Source organism: Aspergillus tubingensis (genome assembly GCF_013340325.1).
Source record: "Aspergillus tubingensis WU-2223L DNA, scaffold_11, whole genome shotgun sequence".
NCBI lineage: Eukaryota > Fungi > Ascomycota > Eurotiomycetes > Eurotiales > Aspergillaceae > Aspergillus > Aspergillus tubingensis.
This window is the reverse complement of record NW_023336285.1, coordinates 885,384-901,682: the sequence shown is the minus strand read 5'-3', so window position 1 is coordinate 901,682 and position 16,299 is coordinate 885,384. Positions and strand designations below refer to the sequence as shown.

General features: G+C 51.1%; 4 protein-coding genes across 4 annotated transcripts; 1 reads left to right on the top strand and 3 right to left on the bottom strand.

Moving 5' to 3' along the window:
• Positions 1 to 302: 302 nt before the first annotated feature.
• On the bottom strand, positions 303 to 1,721 carry AtWU_09642 (putative cyclin-like protein (Clg1); the record flags this gene model as incomplete). Its single annotated transcript, XM_035504748.1, has 1 exon — positions 303 to 1,721. One exon carries the CDS (start codon positions 1,719 to 1,721, stop codon positions 303 to 305), a length of 1,419 nt encoding a protein of 472 aa, XP_035360641.1.
• A 7,160-nt stretch (positions 1,722 to 8,881) lies between these two features.
• On the bottom strand, positions 8,882 to 12,208 carry AtWU_09641 (forkhead domain protein; the record flags this gene model as incomplete). Its single annotated transcript, XM_035504747.1, has 1 exon — positions 8,882 to 12,208. The coding sequence occupies one exon, from the start codon at positions 12,206 to 12,208 to the stop codon at positions 8,882 to 8,884; it is 3,327 nt and encodes a 1,108-aa protein (XP_035360640.1).
• A 531-nt stretch (positions 12,209 to 12,739) lies between these two features.
• Positions 12,740 to 13,706, top strand: AtWU_09640 (uncharacterized protein; the record flags this gene model as incomplete). The annotated part of the gene is made up of 2 exons (XM_035504746.1): positions 12,740 to 13,253; positions 13,420 to 13,706. The coding sequence occupies 2 exons, from the start codon at positions 12,740 to 12,742 to the stop codon at positions 13,704 to 13,706; spliced, it is 801 nt and encodes a 266-aa protein (XP_035360639.1).
• Positions 13,707 to 14,275: 569 nt separating this feature from the next.
• AtWU_09639 (cyclic nucleotide-binding domain-containing protein) lies at positions 14,276 to 15,511 on the bottom strand (the record flags this gene model as incomplete). Its single annotated transcript, XM_035504745.1, has 1 exon — positions 14,276 to 15,511. The coding sequence occupies one exon, from the start codon at positions 15,509 to 15,511 to the stop codon at positions 14,276 to 14,278; it is 1,236 nt and encodes a 411-aa protein (XP_035360638.1).
• Positions 15,512 to 16,299: the final 788 nt, after the last annotated feature.

Below are 16,299 nucleotides of genomic sequence, written 5' to 3'. Positions count from 1 at the left end.
ACCGGTCGGACACTTTTTTTGGGAGTTTTTGCTTTTCGGAAAGCATGAAAGACAAAAAGAATCGGAGGAAAAAGGCGACCGATGGTACTTTTCAGCGAAACACAGACGTAACCGAAACTGACCAAAGAAAACGGGTAGTCATGCAGAAACACGAAGGAAACACGGTATCATCAGTAATAACGGAAAGAGACAAACAAGGACAACCTGGACAGGTCTAGAATGAAGTGAAGAACAGGATCGAAGGAAACACGTTTCTCCAGTGGACTCTGTCAGAGAAATGATTAGATGGCCGCAGCCCCTGACTAACCAGCCACGATCGGTTGCATCGAGCCAAACGGGTTCGCACACATGTAGTGCTCCATATGCTTGGCACAATACAGGCAACCACAGGATGACCCGTGGCCCGTCCACACGCTCTGCGCGAAAGGTAACGCATATGCGGGGGTGTGGTGGTAGGACGGAGGCTGGGAGCGAGGGGCCGGTGGAATGTACTGCTGGGGCGGAGGAACCCAGGTACGCGAGTATGGCGGGGGAGGCTGCGTGTACCACGGCCCAGCTGCGTAGTAGTCCGGAGTGTTCGGTCCCGTGTGAGGTGCAGAGGGCGGCGAATACTCCGACGCGGCAGGGTTCAGCCACGAGGTTTCATAGCTAGTACTGCGCTGGTACTGGGGTGGGATCGGCCCTTCGGGCGAGAGTAAAGGCTTCGACACGCGGTGGCTGCGGGAGACATTCGTGTCGATGGGAGCCAAAGCATGGCGGGACTCTTGCGCCCGAGCAACGGTCTTGGTACGCCAGGTTTCCCAGTGAGACAACCATGACGCAAAGCCATCCTGTTGATCGTAGATCCGGTCGTGAATCTTCCACTCGAAGGCAAACAGCCAGTCGAGCTCCATCGAGTTCAGCTCGCTCACAGGGATGTTGCTAACTTCAGCCCAGGACTTGTTCTGGAAGGTGTTGTCGTCCAAGAACTTGCTTCCCAGAAGGAGGGCCACGGTGAGCATGCGGTAGACCTGGCCACTGCCGGTGTGGAACACCTTGGTGGAAGAAAGCATGCGCATCCTGCTGGCTAGGTAGTAGAGTCCCAGAAGGATGGTGGAGCTCGGGAGACGAGTGGATGACAAAATCTGGTAGACGTATTTCCGGAACTGAGGGGGGACCGACGATCCTGGGTAGACGCTTCGCGCTAAGTCAATATCTGCTAGGTTGATCTTGGTGATGTACAAAGCATACATTCCCTGGGCCATCTCAGCCACAAAGTCGGACATCTGATCCATCTCATAATCCAAATGGGCGGCGACACCTCCAGTGGCCTTTTCCTCCTTGCGCTGGGGTTCGGGCTGCACCATCATTTCTTGGCGTCGGTATTGGGGCGGGATGGCACTCTCCATCGGGGGCAACTGAACGTTGTTGCGGATGGGAGGCAAGACGTTGGCGGTACCCAGAGGACCGAACATGGGCTGGTTGAGCGCGGAGTGAGCGGCGACCATATCCCGGCCATTGCGGACGCCCAGAGCGGACTGCGAGTTCATGGGCTTGGAGTAGCAGGTCGACTGGGAGTACTGCTCAATGAAATCACAGCCGTTCTGGGGGTAGCGAGGCGGGAATGCGGCCGAGGGACCGAGGAGGTAGAAGGGTTGATCGTGTTCCATCCTGCCACCGCTCAAGATATGGGGAGGAGTAGGAGGAAGGCCCTGGAGGCCGGGAGCGAAGAAAGACGGCATAATGAAAATAAAAGAAAAAGCAAAAGAACCAGTTCAGAGCGGGAAGGTAGACGGTCTGAGGCCGTAACAACGGACAAGATCCCGAGTCAGCAAATTGGGTTTCAATGGGACGAAGGGCAATCCCAAAGAGCAAATTGAGTGAAACACCAAGTAAAAACACAAGATACGAACCGTCTACACGTTCGCCACGCCCTGATCCTGGGGGGTAGAGCAAATGCTCAACGAGCCGCGGCTCTAGATAATTTCGTAGTGAATGCTTCTTAGTTGAATAACATGGAGGAACAATTCCACGGCACGAATGTCGAAAGGAGCGGACGGAGCGGTCGCGACTAAGATGTCTCTTCGGGAAGTTCTTCCTTGCCGGGGAGGAGCGGTCCTGTAGCGGCACGAGTCTGGTGATCCCTTTCTGTTTTTTTACTTCCGGTGTTGTAAGGCGGGCAATTGATCGAACACGAGGCTGTCGAGGACGGAGGCGAAAAGGGACGGAGTTTGACGGTAATCACCGGAGACGCGTGGGGACGCTCAACAATGAATAGCAAGCAGCAAAGGATGATGTAGTGGAGGGAGGCAACAGGCGAGAAACGTTGAGATTCTTTCTTTTTTTTCTCCTTTCTTCTTTTTTTATAATTTTGTGTAGGTCAAGGATGAGAAAAAAAATTAGAGCAAAACAAGTTCTCGCGTTTGGTGGGAATTAGCCCCGATCCACAGCGACAACGACACTTAGTGAAAAGCTCGTTGGGGTATAAGGGAGGAGAAGATGGAGAGAGCAAAGGGGGGGGAGAGGGGATTGAGGAAGGTGTAAAGTTGCAAGAGCAAAAAGCGAAGATGGTGAGAGAAGGTGTAGAGAGGAGGGGGGAAGAGGATTGGAGAAGTAGGTTAGAGAAGGGGAAGAGGGAGAGGGGGGAGTGAGTGGGAGGATGGAGAAGAGAAGAGAGACGGAGAACGAGAGGTGGAAAGGCAAGGCGAGAGAGAGAGCCACAAGCCAAAGCAGGAGACCCGACGAGAAAAAACGAAGGGGAGAGCGGCTGCTTAGTGGTCCGAGGTGTCAGAGAGAGTCTAGTCTAGTGAGGGTTGAGGAGGTGACGATCCCCGGCTCACTTCTTCTTCGCTGCTCTTCTGACTAACGAGTAACACCAATACACCCTCTGGTTCTTGTCTCTCTAGTCTCTCTGTGTCGTGTCTGGCTAGGTTGGGTCTGTCTAGTATTATTCGAGTCGTGATCCTTCACAACATCCACTGGGTTCCCTGCCATTGATTATGTAGCCTTCTCTGCCTGTTCACCATATCATGCCCTGTTCTACCTATCCGAGCAATGGATGGGATATTCCCTTTCTATTCCTTTTTCCCTGTTCTATTCTCATTGTTATACTGTAACTTTAAACAGTAAGAAAAAGATAAACTACATTGTAAAGTAACCTATGCCCCCTACCCATCCTTTTTTTGTTATTTTAATTATCATTAATGTTTTTTTTATCTCCTGTCCATGATCCTCCCGGCAAGTCCTCCGTTAGGGGAACGAGACCATCGGAATGGACCCATGGCCAGGTCAGTGTAAGGGAAATGTATCAGGTTTAACAGCAATTAAATTTCCCTCGAGAATATTTTTAATCTTTTCCCCCCCAAAGTGAATAAAAATCGTAGCCAGATTTTACATCATTAATATTAAACATTATTATTAAGATCAGTGGCATCTGCCTATGAGGGAATGAGGCAAAAAAGGATTTTCTCTTCCTTTATTATGACGCAGACCAGGTACCGATTTAAATCGCAACCACCACGATCGAAAGGGAAAGGGAGGAAGTTACCAGAACGATCGTAGTGATGAATGGGGACAGGGTACACACCACTGTCAGACCAAACAGAATGCCAGCCGCAACACCCGAGTGAAGCAGTCCTAAGTAACTACTAGACTAGTAACATCCTTAGTAGTGAGTTAACTACGGCTTTCCACGGAGTACACCTCATGGGGTTGGAGGGTTGTTTAGAGTTTTCAGAGTTTTCCCTACTATTTTCCATTAGAGCCCAGCTAGAGGAGAGGGGGAGTACCCAGTGATGATGATGGAACGGCCGTCCTTGGGAGAGGGTGGAGGAGTTGACTAAGGCATGTTTAGGGTGAAAGAGGGAACCTGAAATCAAAAAGAGAAAAACAAAGAAAAAGAAATAAATTAAATTAAAAAGAGGATGGGAAGGATGAAGGAAGAAAGGGCAGAGGAGAGGGAAAAAGAAGTTGAAAAAAGGAAATAATAATAAAAAATTAAAAAAGAATAAAAAGACGGACAAGAAAAAAAGAAGAGGTCAGAGGGAAAGGATAAAAAAAAAAAAAAAAAAAAGAGGAGACCAACAGCCAGCCAGTAAGAAGTGACCGACTGACCAAACCGCCTCCACCGTAACGCTGCCGAACGGCCAGGTTACTTCAATCTCAGACCCAGCTTTTCTCACCAACTTTTCTCTCGCCCATGAAAAGACCCGCGGCCAGAACGGAAAGAGAAGCCCGGGTCCATGGTTGAGGTGTGCTTACTCACCCTCAACAACAAGCAATCTTAATATAGCATCTTGCACGGGTAGCGATATGAATCCATCGTCTATTTTTTTCTTGAATTGTACTGAATTGTTGGTTGACTGAGGCATCAATTCAAAAGTCCCAAATGTATCTCTTCTCAATCAGTCAGTCAGTCCGTCCATCAGTCATCAGGTGCAATACGAGCAAATGGTCATGTTACTGGGTGGATAGTAAATTAAGTGTCAGATGGTATGGGCGGGAGATGCTTCAAATCCAGCACCGGACAGGACGGCCGGGAGTCAAAGTAAGTCAAGTAGGCACTCTGACTGCAACTCCATCCAATAATCGACTGCACGACCTGCGTCGTCGGCAGAGACAGACAGAGAGGCAGAGGCAGAGAGAGGCAGGCCAGCCAGCCGGACGGGACCAGACCAAAAACCCCTGGGGCGGGAGGACTCCGGCCGGTCAGACTGTTTAGGACTGGTACTTACGTAGTGTGTCTTGTCTACCTACCGGCAGTTTTTACTCCCCTTTAACTTAAGGGGGTCAACGAGCAGTTCGTGGTGACCGTTAGATTATTAGCGGCTAAGAAGGGGGGAGAAGGAAAGGAAAGGAAAGGAAAATTCCTCGAATCCACTTCGGTTACTACTACTGTACTGAATAGTCTTGTCTTGCTTTTTGTCTTGTCTTGACTTGACTTGACTTTGACTAAGGAAAGATTATTAATTCCTTTCCCGAGTAACAACGGAGTAAGTGGTAAGTAGCCATGGTTATCTATTCTAGATTCTACTCGGTAGATTTGATAGTTTACAAAGTGTATCTAGTAGTAAGTAAGTTACCAATGATACCATTCATTAAAGTGATGCAGGCGCAAAAAGTGACGAATTGACCCAATCAATCCCCGGCAGGCAATCGTCATTCCCTTCATTGGCTGCAGCCCGTGGGCAAATAGGGGAGTGGAACAGGAGGCAGTGCGAGAGCTGCGATTTGCCTATCGTTCAGCAGGACAAGAGGAATGAATGGGGATGGGGGGTGGAGGCAAATGCAACTGCAAGAAGCCCAAGGCGTCACACAGAAAGGTTGAAAGTGGACATGACTGACTGACTGATTTGATGATGATCAAATTTAGTTGTAAGTTGAGGAGAAAAATAACAGCAAGTACAACTTAGTCGGATTGAAAGTGACAGGCGGTGTCTTACTCCGTAATGGTAAGTAGTGCTCTGAACACTTTCAACTGTGGGTGGACAGCGCTAGTGGGAGGACCTCGAACTGCTTCGACAAATAGGTGGGACGTGCGCCCCCGTGCTAATTTCGAAAAGAAAAAAAAATCCAAGAGGGAAAATAGAAAAAGGGTAAGGGGAGAAAAACGTGTCTGAGTGGTACATGGGACTAGTCGGTCTGTGGCTTGGCTTATTGCAGGAGGCGAGTGATATAATCATCTGGGATGATTATTTATAGCCAGTGAGAGAGGGAACCTGGTCTGGGAAAGGAACAAGGGAAGGAAGCAACTAAGTAAATTAGATACTAGGCATCATCAGTTATTTTTTACTTGCTATGACTACCATCATGTATGTATGCGACTAGAGAAGCACAGATGCAGCAGGAGCGACAGTGGCAATGCCGTCAGTCAGTCAATCAGTCACCCTCGAGAGGCCAGCCAGGCTTTGGACTTTTCCTGTCAAGGCGGAGTCCCATGCCACCCACCAACCCTCAAGAGAGCCAGCCAATCCGAGAGGCGGACAGCCTCATTTTGAACTCCAAAGTATAAGCGCAATGACACAACAGGCAGACACAGGGAGAGAGACAGAGGATAAGTTACTAAGGAGTACTACTATCTATCTGTACACTGTAAGTCACCACACATGCATAACACAGGACAGGACATGGACAGGGACATTGCACCTACATCATCATCATAATACACATCCTCACTTATCGCCATTATCATCATCATTGTCAGGTGGCTGAGTAAAGCAACATTCCATGCCTACATTCCGCGGTTGCTAGAACAACAGGCTGGTCTACGTAAGGTCGATGCCTGAGAAGAGGCACCTTACAGTGATTGCGATTCCTACTGGTTTCTCGGATCAGGTGCAACTTCCGATTTTGAGGCTGTTGCGATTCCTTCTGGGCTGAGAGGGACAGTGACTCACCGACCGTCAGGAAGGATGAGCAATCCAATCAGCATATGATCAGGCCGGAGTATTTTGGAGCCTGCTCGTTGATTACTTTGTACCTCACGATAGAGGTGGTCTACACAGTAGTAGAAAGTTTCCTACTCTGGAAGGTTACTACTTACTAGTAGTAGGAAATGGTAATAGCCGATGGTATATCCCTCACGCTGGAGGGTTTTCTCTCCTCACAGGCTCTCTCTCCTGTGAACCCCGCAGGCACGGAATATACAACCACGCCTGTATATGCGCGTCTCCCACAGCAACCTACAACCATTCGCAGCCCCCTTCATCTTATCAAATTTGATACCCAATCATCCCCGATTCCCAAGCGCGGTACCTACATCCCATCCCATCCCACCCCCCCTCAGGATGAATGAATGACCCGAGTGAGTGATCACTGCCATCATCAATCTCATCCCTACTATGTTTCACAATCCCCCAACCACCGGAATAACGAATTGAATATGATCACGCCGGTAATGTCTCACTTACAACGAAACAACCAATGAATACGAGTTATTATAATCATATAATAAAAGTTATGGCCAACCGAACCGAATCGAACCAAATCAAGTCATCGAGAGTTCAGTCAGGTACCAAGAATATATTCCCACATCCCAGCCACACAGACTTCAGTACTACAATCTGCACCAAGCAAGATCCAGTAACCCCAAGTGGGGTGTTCACCCCCCAACTCCTCCATACACAGTACTCTCAACTTCCCCAAGCACACTTGCATCCACCATCGAACCTACCAACCTCCATCATCGCTGCCCGATCTACTTACCACTATTTGCCCCTCCCTCCTCCCCCTTTGAACTAAAGATGCACGCCCACACAATAATGATGGAATGAATGATGATTGATAGCCGATATTCAACCTCATGCATTCTATTACTGATACCCAGTCAGTCAGTCACTAACCACTCGCCCAATAAACACCACCTACCTAATACCTACCCAATAACCACCCACCAACCACTACTACTAGACACTCAGATAGATCACAATAATCATCCCCCATCCAGCAACTGACATTCTACATATACATACATACATACATGACATCCTACATACATGAATGACACCCCGCATAAACAAATAATATCACGATGATAGCGATGACACTACTACTGCTAGCCATACAGATAGAATAGAAATTGACACTACTCACAGGCCATACGGATGAATGGAGAAGACAAAATAGATGGTGGAGGGATATGCACACGACCGGCCCGGTGACATCCCTCCCTACCATACCGTACATACTTAGTAGTCAAGGATAATAATATATTCCTGCAGTGCAATCAATCATCACGGGTGACTCCGGTCATCGGGTCAATAACCTTTCTCTTCTCTTTTCTTATTATTGTTCCGATAGGGTATGTGCCTATGTATGTATGTGCACGGGTACTATAGCTATGCAGTAGATAATAGATAATATATAATATATTTTATTAGGTGCAAAGTTCAAAATATAATTACAAACCCCGCTGTTCCGGTCGGAAGTAAGAAAAGGAAGAAAGGAAGAAGTATCAAGGAAAGAGTCGGATGAAGATAGTAAGTAGTAGTAGTAGTGGGGGAGGGGTAAATCGAATTTTACTACTACTTACTTACTTCCCTCCGGACTACGGTAATTCATTACCTACTTTATTTCCCCCCCATCATGTACAACATACTAATTTATCATACTTACAAATTAAGTCTACAGAATTGATAATCATCAAATAATCAAAACCCCGTCGTATAGCGACATCCCCATTTCGTATAATAAATTGTGTTATTTGTTTTAGATCTATGCAAATAAACTCCAGCTGCTTTTTTGATGTAATTTTAGATAAAACGAAAAGTTGGACAAAAATAATGATTTTTCTTCCGATTCTCGGAGAAGGAAGAAAAGAGACCAGACCCCCCATCACAAGGGGGAGGGAGGGAGGGAGGGGGTGGGGTGGGGAGTAAGTGTCAATGCAAGAAAGAAAGAGAAGAAAAACTTGCCCGGCGCTTATAATCCATGCAAGTCCGGGATGTCGCGGACGTGGAAGAGACAAAAACAGGATAAGCAACTAATAAAAAAGAAAACAAATACTTTGGAAAATGGACCCTCGGTCCAGAACGGAGGGGATATCATCGAGAAGCAACTGCAGTGGCGGGTGAGAAAGACAAAACACACAACCCACTCAAGAGACGCAAATGGAAATAGCAATGGAAAATGTAGTAGTAGTAGTAGTGAGTCGGCCAAAATAGCCCCAGAAACAGAAATGGATAATAGCAATCGGACTCCGTTTCAATATCATGAAAGATAAAGACCAGTTATGTGATCGCGCGCGCATGTTTTGTATCCCAGATCACAGATCTCCTAACACCGGCCCGGTCTCCATGTGGTAGATGTATGTTCGTAAGCATAAAAGCAAATCCCAAGTCGTAAATTCGTCATCCCAGTTTGAATCCTATTCCCGCTTGCAAATAGTCGTCCCGTGCTAGGCTGACTATTCGTCCTTTAGGCTACCGATCAGATTGCGAAGCGCATCCAGAATGACTGCTTCGTCCTTCGGTTCGCCGCCGGGGAACGAACTATCCGTGGCATTGCCGAGAACGCGAGCTCGGGCACTCTTGAGCACCTCCCGGATGTAGTTCTTATCCTCGTAGTCTTCCATCAGGACAGCTTCAAAGTCGTCAATCGCCTTGCTGGCCCGCTCATTGAACGACGACGCCTCCGAGTTGTCCATTGGGCCTGGCCCAGGGTCATGACCCATGCCCATATTCGGCGGAGGGTGCTGCATAGGTGGACCTGGAGGCGGCGGTGGAGGATGATGGCCTTGATGTGGCGGTGCATTCATCGGCGGCATGGACGGTGGGTTAGGCGGAGGATAAGGTGACTGGTGCTGTGGTTGGGGTGGCATTGGCTGCGTCTGTTGCGACTGCTGCAGCTGAACCAGCTGCGGCGGCGGATCCGAGGCATAAGGCGAGGTATAAGTGGAGGGCGTAGTCTGCGCAAAAGCAGGTGGAAGGTTGTTGCGGAGCGGACTCGGTATTGGGAAGGGTGTAGAGGCAGCAGCTGGAGCAGGGGGCGGATAGGGACTGGAATGGTGAGGTGTAGGAGTAGGATTCGGGGCAGGAGCTGGGGGAGGAGGAGGTGCATAAGGATTGGGAGGCATAGAGGGGAATTGGAAGTGCGGATTGGCCATCCCAGGTTGTCCATGCTGATTGCCATAGGATGGGTTCAGCTGGGGCATATACTGGGGAGTAGCTGCCGGTGCAGACGGAGGCTGCGACGCCGGCGGAGGAGGCGACGGGCGTCGCTTCTTTTCCTTCTCAACTGATGCCCCTGGGCGGAGCTGCCACGACCATCCTTTGCCATCACGCTCTGCATGCATGAAGAGATGGCTGTTGCCATTCAGGTTATGTCGCACACTAGACGTCCAGCCTTCAGTTTCACACTTGAATCGGAAATATGGGTATTTCAGCTTCAGCGCGCGGTAGATCTGCTTGAGCGTCATCGGAGTACCAGCCTCAGTGAGGGCATCAAAGATAAGCACGGCATAGTTGTATGGTGGTTTGGCCAAATCCTCCGGTGTGTAGGCGGATTCGGGAGGATAGTTGGGCGACGGTGAGCGCGAGGGCTTGCGCTTTTTGACTGGAGGTGCCTTGATGAACTCCTCCGGGCGATGTTCCATGGGAAATTGGCCGCCCTCGGTTGAGGGTAGTGGAAAGTCCATTGGCGTACCATCAGGCTTCTTCCTCTTCGTGTACTTGCGCTTCTCCGGCTTAGAATTAGGCGACTCCGCACCAACTGATTCTTTGGGTGTTGTCGTAACACCACTGGTTGGTGCCGGTGCCTTTCCAGCTTTGGGACGGTTCATGGGCGGAGGAGTGACGCCTCCATTGGCCTCGCGCTTCGCCGCCAACTTCTGTTCTCTTGCCAGTTCGGCTCGCTCGCGTTTGGACATGATGCCGTCCTTAGGGGGCCGTCCAGGACCACGACGCCGAACAGGCTGCTGATTGGGATCTCCGGAACCTTCAACGGACTGCACTGGTCGCGACGGATCAGGTTCAGCCCGGGTCTTGAGAATGATCTTCGTGGTCTTCGGCGTCTCCTTTGTCTCTGAGCCATCAGATGCGCGCTTCGGAGCTGGCGTTTCGTTCTCGGCCGTGGTTGAAGCCTGAGCATTCTCATCTTCGGCCGTAAATGGTTCTTCCACTCTATCTGCTCCAGTTTCGCCAATTGGCACGTCGGGAAGCAGGAAGCGGATGCGGACGCCTCCTATTTGGATATAATCGCCACTATGTAGGGGTCTCACTTGCCCCGGTGATAGCCAATCCGCGCCGATGAAAGCGCCATTTCTTCCCATAACCTCCATTTCGAAAAGGTTTCGGTCAAAGTTGTATGCAATTTTGACATGTTTACGTGAAATCCCTCGATGCCCGGCAGCACTACCGTCAACCGTCGCTGGGGGATGAATAGGGATCGTTGGACACGCATCCGGCGAAGGAAGTAAAGCCAAAGCATCCACTGGCTTCGCATCGCCGTTCTCTTCGTTCAAGGACTGCATTGCAAGTGCATTGTAATCGGTAGTCGACTGCAATTGGGCCGGAGTCGCATGCAACGGAGCCGATTCCGCGTGCGAAGACACGGACGAGCGACGACTGAGATGGTGTGGTAAATGAGGCGGAATATCGGGATCAAACCCCATAATACCACCGCGGTCACTGACCACACTTCCCAAGATGCCACTGCCCTCATGTTTCACGCGGTTGGGCGTATGCGACGTGTTGCCACCGCTCGAACTCTTAGCCCGGAAAGTCCTCATCGCCTGACGGACCTGGATTTCGCGCTGATGCGCCGCCCGGGCCGCTCGTACATCACGTCCAAGAATGAAGGAGTATGTATTGCAGTAAAAGTGACCGTCATCGAATTCTAGCTTCGCAAATGCCTGGATTCGGGGCTCCGATCCCGCGACCGAGCCAGCGATATCGTGAGACAAATGCCCACCAGAATAGCCAAGGGCGGAAAGATCAGCGCTTTGCGAGAGGTAGGCGGCGGTAAGCATCTCATTCTGCTGGAGGGCTTCAAACGGGGTCTTCGGAGCGGCGGTGATATCGAAGGAGGAAAAAAGGTCGGGATGGTCTAAACTCGCTTTGGAGAACAGTAACGGATCCGTCAAGCCTTCTACAGCATCTGATGCCTTTATTGACATACTATCGCCATGATCTGGGTTCGAAAAAGATAAATCGGTATGTTGTTCGGGGTTTTTCTCGTCTTGTTGGTGAGGAGCCAGCGATTCAGTCGATTCCGGCGGAAATTGATCCGCGCCTCCGTTGGTCGAATCTGCAGGGGCAGCCGGGGGTTCGGAGGTCGATTCGAAGTGCCATTGACTCTTTACATCCTGGTCGTTATTTTGGGACGGCTCGGCCCCGTCTTGGGCTTGCGGCATTGGATGATCCTCAGACTCCAGCCCGTCGGCCGAGACCTGGTTCCCGAGGAGTTGAGCCAGGAGCGCGCTGGCGGCCGATTGACGACGCATATCGGACTGGGCTTCTGGAGGAGCGGACGCGGAGGGGGCAGAATCGTGGTCGCCGGGTTCGGATTTGACCACGGGGGTGGTTGAGGACAGGGTAGACAGGCCATTGGGAGGAGAGTCGGGGGCAGAATCGTGCAGAGGGCGGATTGCGGAGTCGCTGGGCGGGGAGGGGTGCGGTTGGTCGTCGTGTTGCTGCTGGGAGCGGGCGTAGTCGTACACGGACGACATATTTGGAGCAGCATCTGGCGGACGATGGCCCACCGCAGACGCTGTCATGGTCTGCGACGACGACATGACCGGCGGGCAGGTCTTGAGGGCGGAGGGGGATTGGAGAAGGACGACGGGCTGGGAGAGGAGGAGGAGGAGGAGCAGAAGTCGAGGGCGGTGAGGCTGAGGCCCCCGTCCTACTCGCCCTGTGACTGGCTGGGCCCGTCACGCCCCGGTCGGTTTTTCATAAATTTTCTGCCAGATTGTGACGGTATTTTTGGCATTCCTCTATGCAGATGTAGCATTCTTACTGTACCCGCATGGTTATTACCACCCGGGAACGTATCACGGGCCTTGATTCACTGTTTCCGTACCTGAACTTGACCCCATACTATACCACTCACTAGTAAAGTAACTTACCTGGGAACTTTTTTTTTACTCCCCATCCCGGACCGACAGATCAGACCAGACCGACCTGCATAGTACTTCACGACCATAATCCCAGTCACTCTTACTTACTACTGACTCATTATCCATCTGTCCAACTATCATCTCCTCACCGACTCTCACTCCCATCACCATACACATCACCACCCCCATATCCCCACAAAAAAAAGAATGCCCAAAAAGACATCCAACTCCAAGCAGCAGCAGCAGCCCCCCTCATCCACCCCCAAATCCCATCTCCAACAAAAACACCAGCAGCAGCGGCAGCAACCCCCCAACTGGCCTCCTCTCCGCCCACTCATCCCATCCACCTCTCTCACCCTCGACCCTCTCGTCCCCGACCAAATCTACCTCATCCGGAACTTCTTCCCCTCGACGCTCTGCAAAACCTACACTTCATTCCTGGCCTCCCTGCCACTGACCACCACCCCGGGCAAACCCAAAAAGGGCGATGCAGTGCGAGTCAATGATCGGTTTCAGATCCAGGATGAGGGGTTCGCGGAGGGTCTTTGGTCGGGGACGGCGCTGAAGGAGATGGTTTTGAATGCGGGGGCAGATGATGAAGATGAAGAAGAGGAAGCAATGACAAGAGATATGAAAGACATCTGGGGCGGGGAACCTATTGGACTGAATGGGAATATCCGTATATATCGGTATTCGAAGGGGCAGTTCTTCGATAAACATTGTGAGTCTATCCTATCCCCCTCTTCCCATTATTCTTCTTTCTTTAAAATCCACGGTATCTCGGGGGTGGAGGTGGGAAAGGGTTGTCGGGTTGTAGAAGGATGCTATTTCGTAGTCAACTCCTAGTCAAAAGTAATTCAGTATGCTGATAGCTGCTCCTACCGTAGATGACGATTCAAATGCTATCACTTTCTCCTCGCCCGGTCGTCCGCCCCGTGCGGCCCGCACGACTTGGACGCTCCTTATCTATTTGACGAGCTGTGAGGGAGGGGAAACTGTCTTCTATCCAGAGGCGACCCGGACCAATCGCAATCCGGAGCCTGTATCGGTCGCTCCGGTGCCGGGAATGGCGCTGCTGCATCGGCATGGGGATCGGTGTATGTTGCATGAGGGGAAGGAGGTGCGGGAGGGGGAGAAGTGGGTGTTGAGGAGTGATTTGGTGGTTGCGCGATGATCTACAAAGTACTTGGGGTATCATTTGAGTTTACAGATACAGAGTCTGCTGCTTTTGAGGCTATGCTGTATTATAAATATCATCTTACGCATCCTATCGACACTGTCAAGCACTTGTCGTACATGTCAACCATATATGTATCCTTCGTAGCCAATGAGCTATTATAAACATAGAAACGGCAAAAGACAGGAATAACCCAGGTGGTTTATCAATGACACACGCGTCCGATCGCAGCGAACGAAGTGAGCAGCCTGGTGGCTGCGGCTTCCTGCGCGACTCGGCCATGAATATAACCCGTGTATGAACAGTCCAGAGACATACACAACCCCCCGCGATGCCGATAGTAAAACACGACCCAAATGTTTCGCCGATGAATAGGGGATCCTTTTTTCAGCCATCTGTCGTAGATCTCAAGACCAACAGGTTTCCCCGATTGGTCCGTCCAACCAAGAGCATAGATAGGCGAATTAACGACACAAGAAAGAGATAGAAAAGTCACCACATTGTCCCACACAAAACTCCCTCCCTCTTCGCCAAGGATTTCGTGTATTTATGAACCATTACGCCTCTCAAGCGGGCACAGGTTTAGATTCATATTCCGCTCGTCGCATGATATCTTCCACAGGACCGAGTAAGCGCTTGAAGCCATCCCGGCCCAGTTTCGCCACCTTCACCTCTGTCTTGGCCACGATGCTTGCAGCCCGTGGCTTGTCGTCCAACAAGGCTAGCTCACCAAAGTAGTCGCCGCGCTTGTAGGACTTCACAGGGCCCTCCACACCATTCTTGAAGGCCTCCGCCTCCCCGGATTCGAGAAGGTAGAAGGCATCACCTGGGTCGCCTTCGTTAATGATCGTAGAGCCCGCAGGATACTTGATGGCGTCCAGAGCATCGGCGATCTTGGCACGCTCATACGGCTTCAAGCTGGACAGCAGTGGCACCTCCTCGAGGAATGCCTCGTACATGCGACGGCGCTGGAAGGCCGAGTCCATGAGGATTCGGCGGAAAGTGATGCGGTCCAAGGCCCAGAGGGTGCTCTTCGGGTCCACCGACACAACGGTGGCGGCGCGAGGCGCATTGTACATGAGAGCCAGCTCTCCAAACGAGCCTCCGGGTCCAACGGAACCGACTTTGTTGCCCATACCCTCCGGACCGGGTTGCACAGAGCCCGACGGGTGGATCATGAAGTCAAAGTGGCCATTCTCTACGATGTAAAAGTAGTCTCCAGCATCACCCTGGCTGATGACCTTGATACCCTTGGCGGGGATAGGCTTCTCCACCAGGGCATCGAGCACACTCTTGAACTGGTCATCATCTAGGTGCGAGAAGAGGAAGTTGCTGCTGACCGCGGTCTTCAGCCGAGCCAGCTGCTCCTCTGATTTCTCATGGTACGGGGGAGTCCAGCTATCTGAGCCAGCCGAGGTCGGGTTCAGTGACTCTGCAGAAACCGATGTCCGGCGGCCCAGCGCGTAGTTATTAGGGAATCCCTGATTCGCGGCGCCCGTGGGGCGGATGTCTTCTGGAGGGAACTCGTCGGCACCCTCCTCGTCCTCCTCTCTGGGCCCATTGTCGAAGGGACTCCTGTTGAAACGAATTGGGCCGCTGTTATCGCCATAACCACCACCGAAGAAGGGGCTGCCGGTCGACGAGGATGCGGCAGCGGCGTTGGCAGATCGAAAAGTGGGATCGGTTGGTGACGTCACCTCGTATTCGTCCTCCTCGGAGATCTTCTGAAAAGCAGCGGCTTTGTCGTCTTTTGTGCCCACCCGGAGGGGTTGTTGGGCGCTGGGGAATGCACTCTCAGCCATGCTGGCGAAAGAAGGGCCGGAGAGAACACCGCTCCGGCCACAGTGAAGCGGGGAAGTTGGAAGGTCGGGAGACGGCGACTGAAGCGGCCGGCACGTAAGGACGGAAATGGTCTGAAGCAGGTCAGACGCTGAGCAAGATTTGGAAAGGCGGGCAGGTGAAGAAATAGAGTGTATGTGCGGGAGAGAAGGAGAGAAAAAGTAGGAGGGGGCAGTAGTCATCAGAAAGCGAGAGTAGTAGTAGTAGCAGGGTTTGGAAAGGACGGGGGGAACAGAAGATGTGGTAGCACAAGCCCGAGAGAAAGAGAGTGGGAGGGGAGGGAGGAGGGGCGGGTAGGGAAACCGACCAGAAGGTCGTAGCAGCAAGCAGATTGGAAGGTGGCCGTGGATGGAACAGAAATGGGGGATCCAGTCAGGGAAGCAAGATCATTGATGATTGGGGTCTCCGCTAAGCAGTGTGGGTATTGGGTCCAGCAGGCCTCATTGGAGGTCCGCCGTGGTACGTTTTCCTGCTTCGGAGCCTCTGAAGCTTTCTTCTGGCGGAGTGAGGGAGCTGTTTTGCCCGTAGATAGCTGGCCAGAGCTGTTCTGGTGCAGAGTAGATCTCACGAAGCAACACAAGCAATGTAGATACAGAAAAAAAAAAAAAAGGTAACAAAACTTGAGGAATATAATAGTGAAATACACAATAAAAAGAAAATAAATAAATAAATAAATAAATAAATGAGTCCAGTGTGAAACAACAAGCACAACAATCACAGCGGGAAAGGAAAATCACCGGGCAAGCTTTGG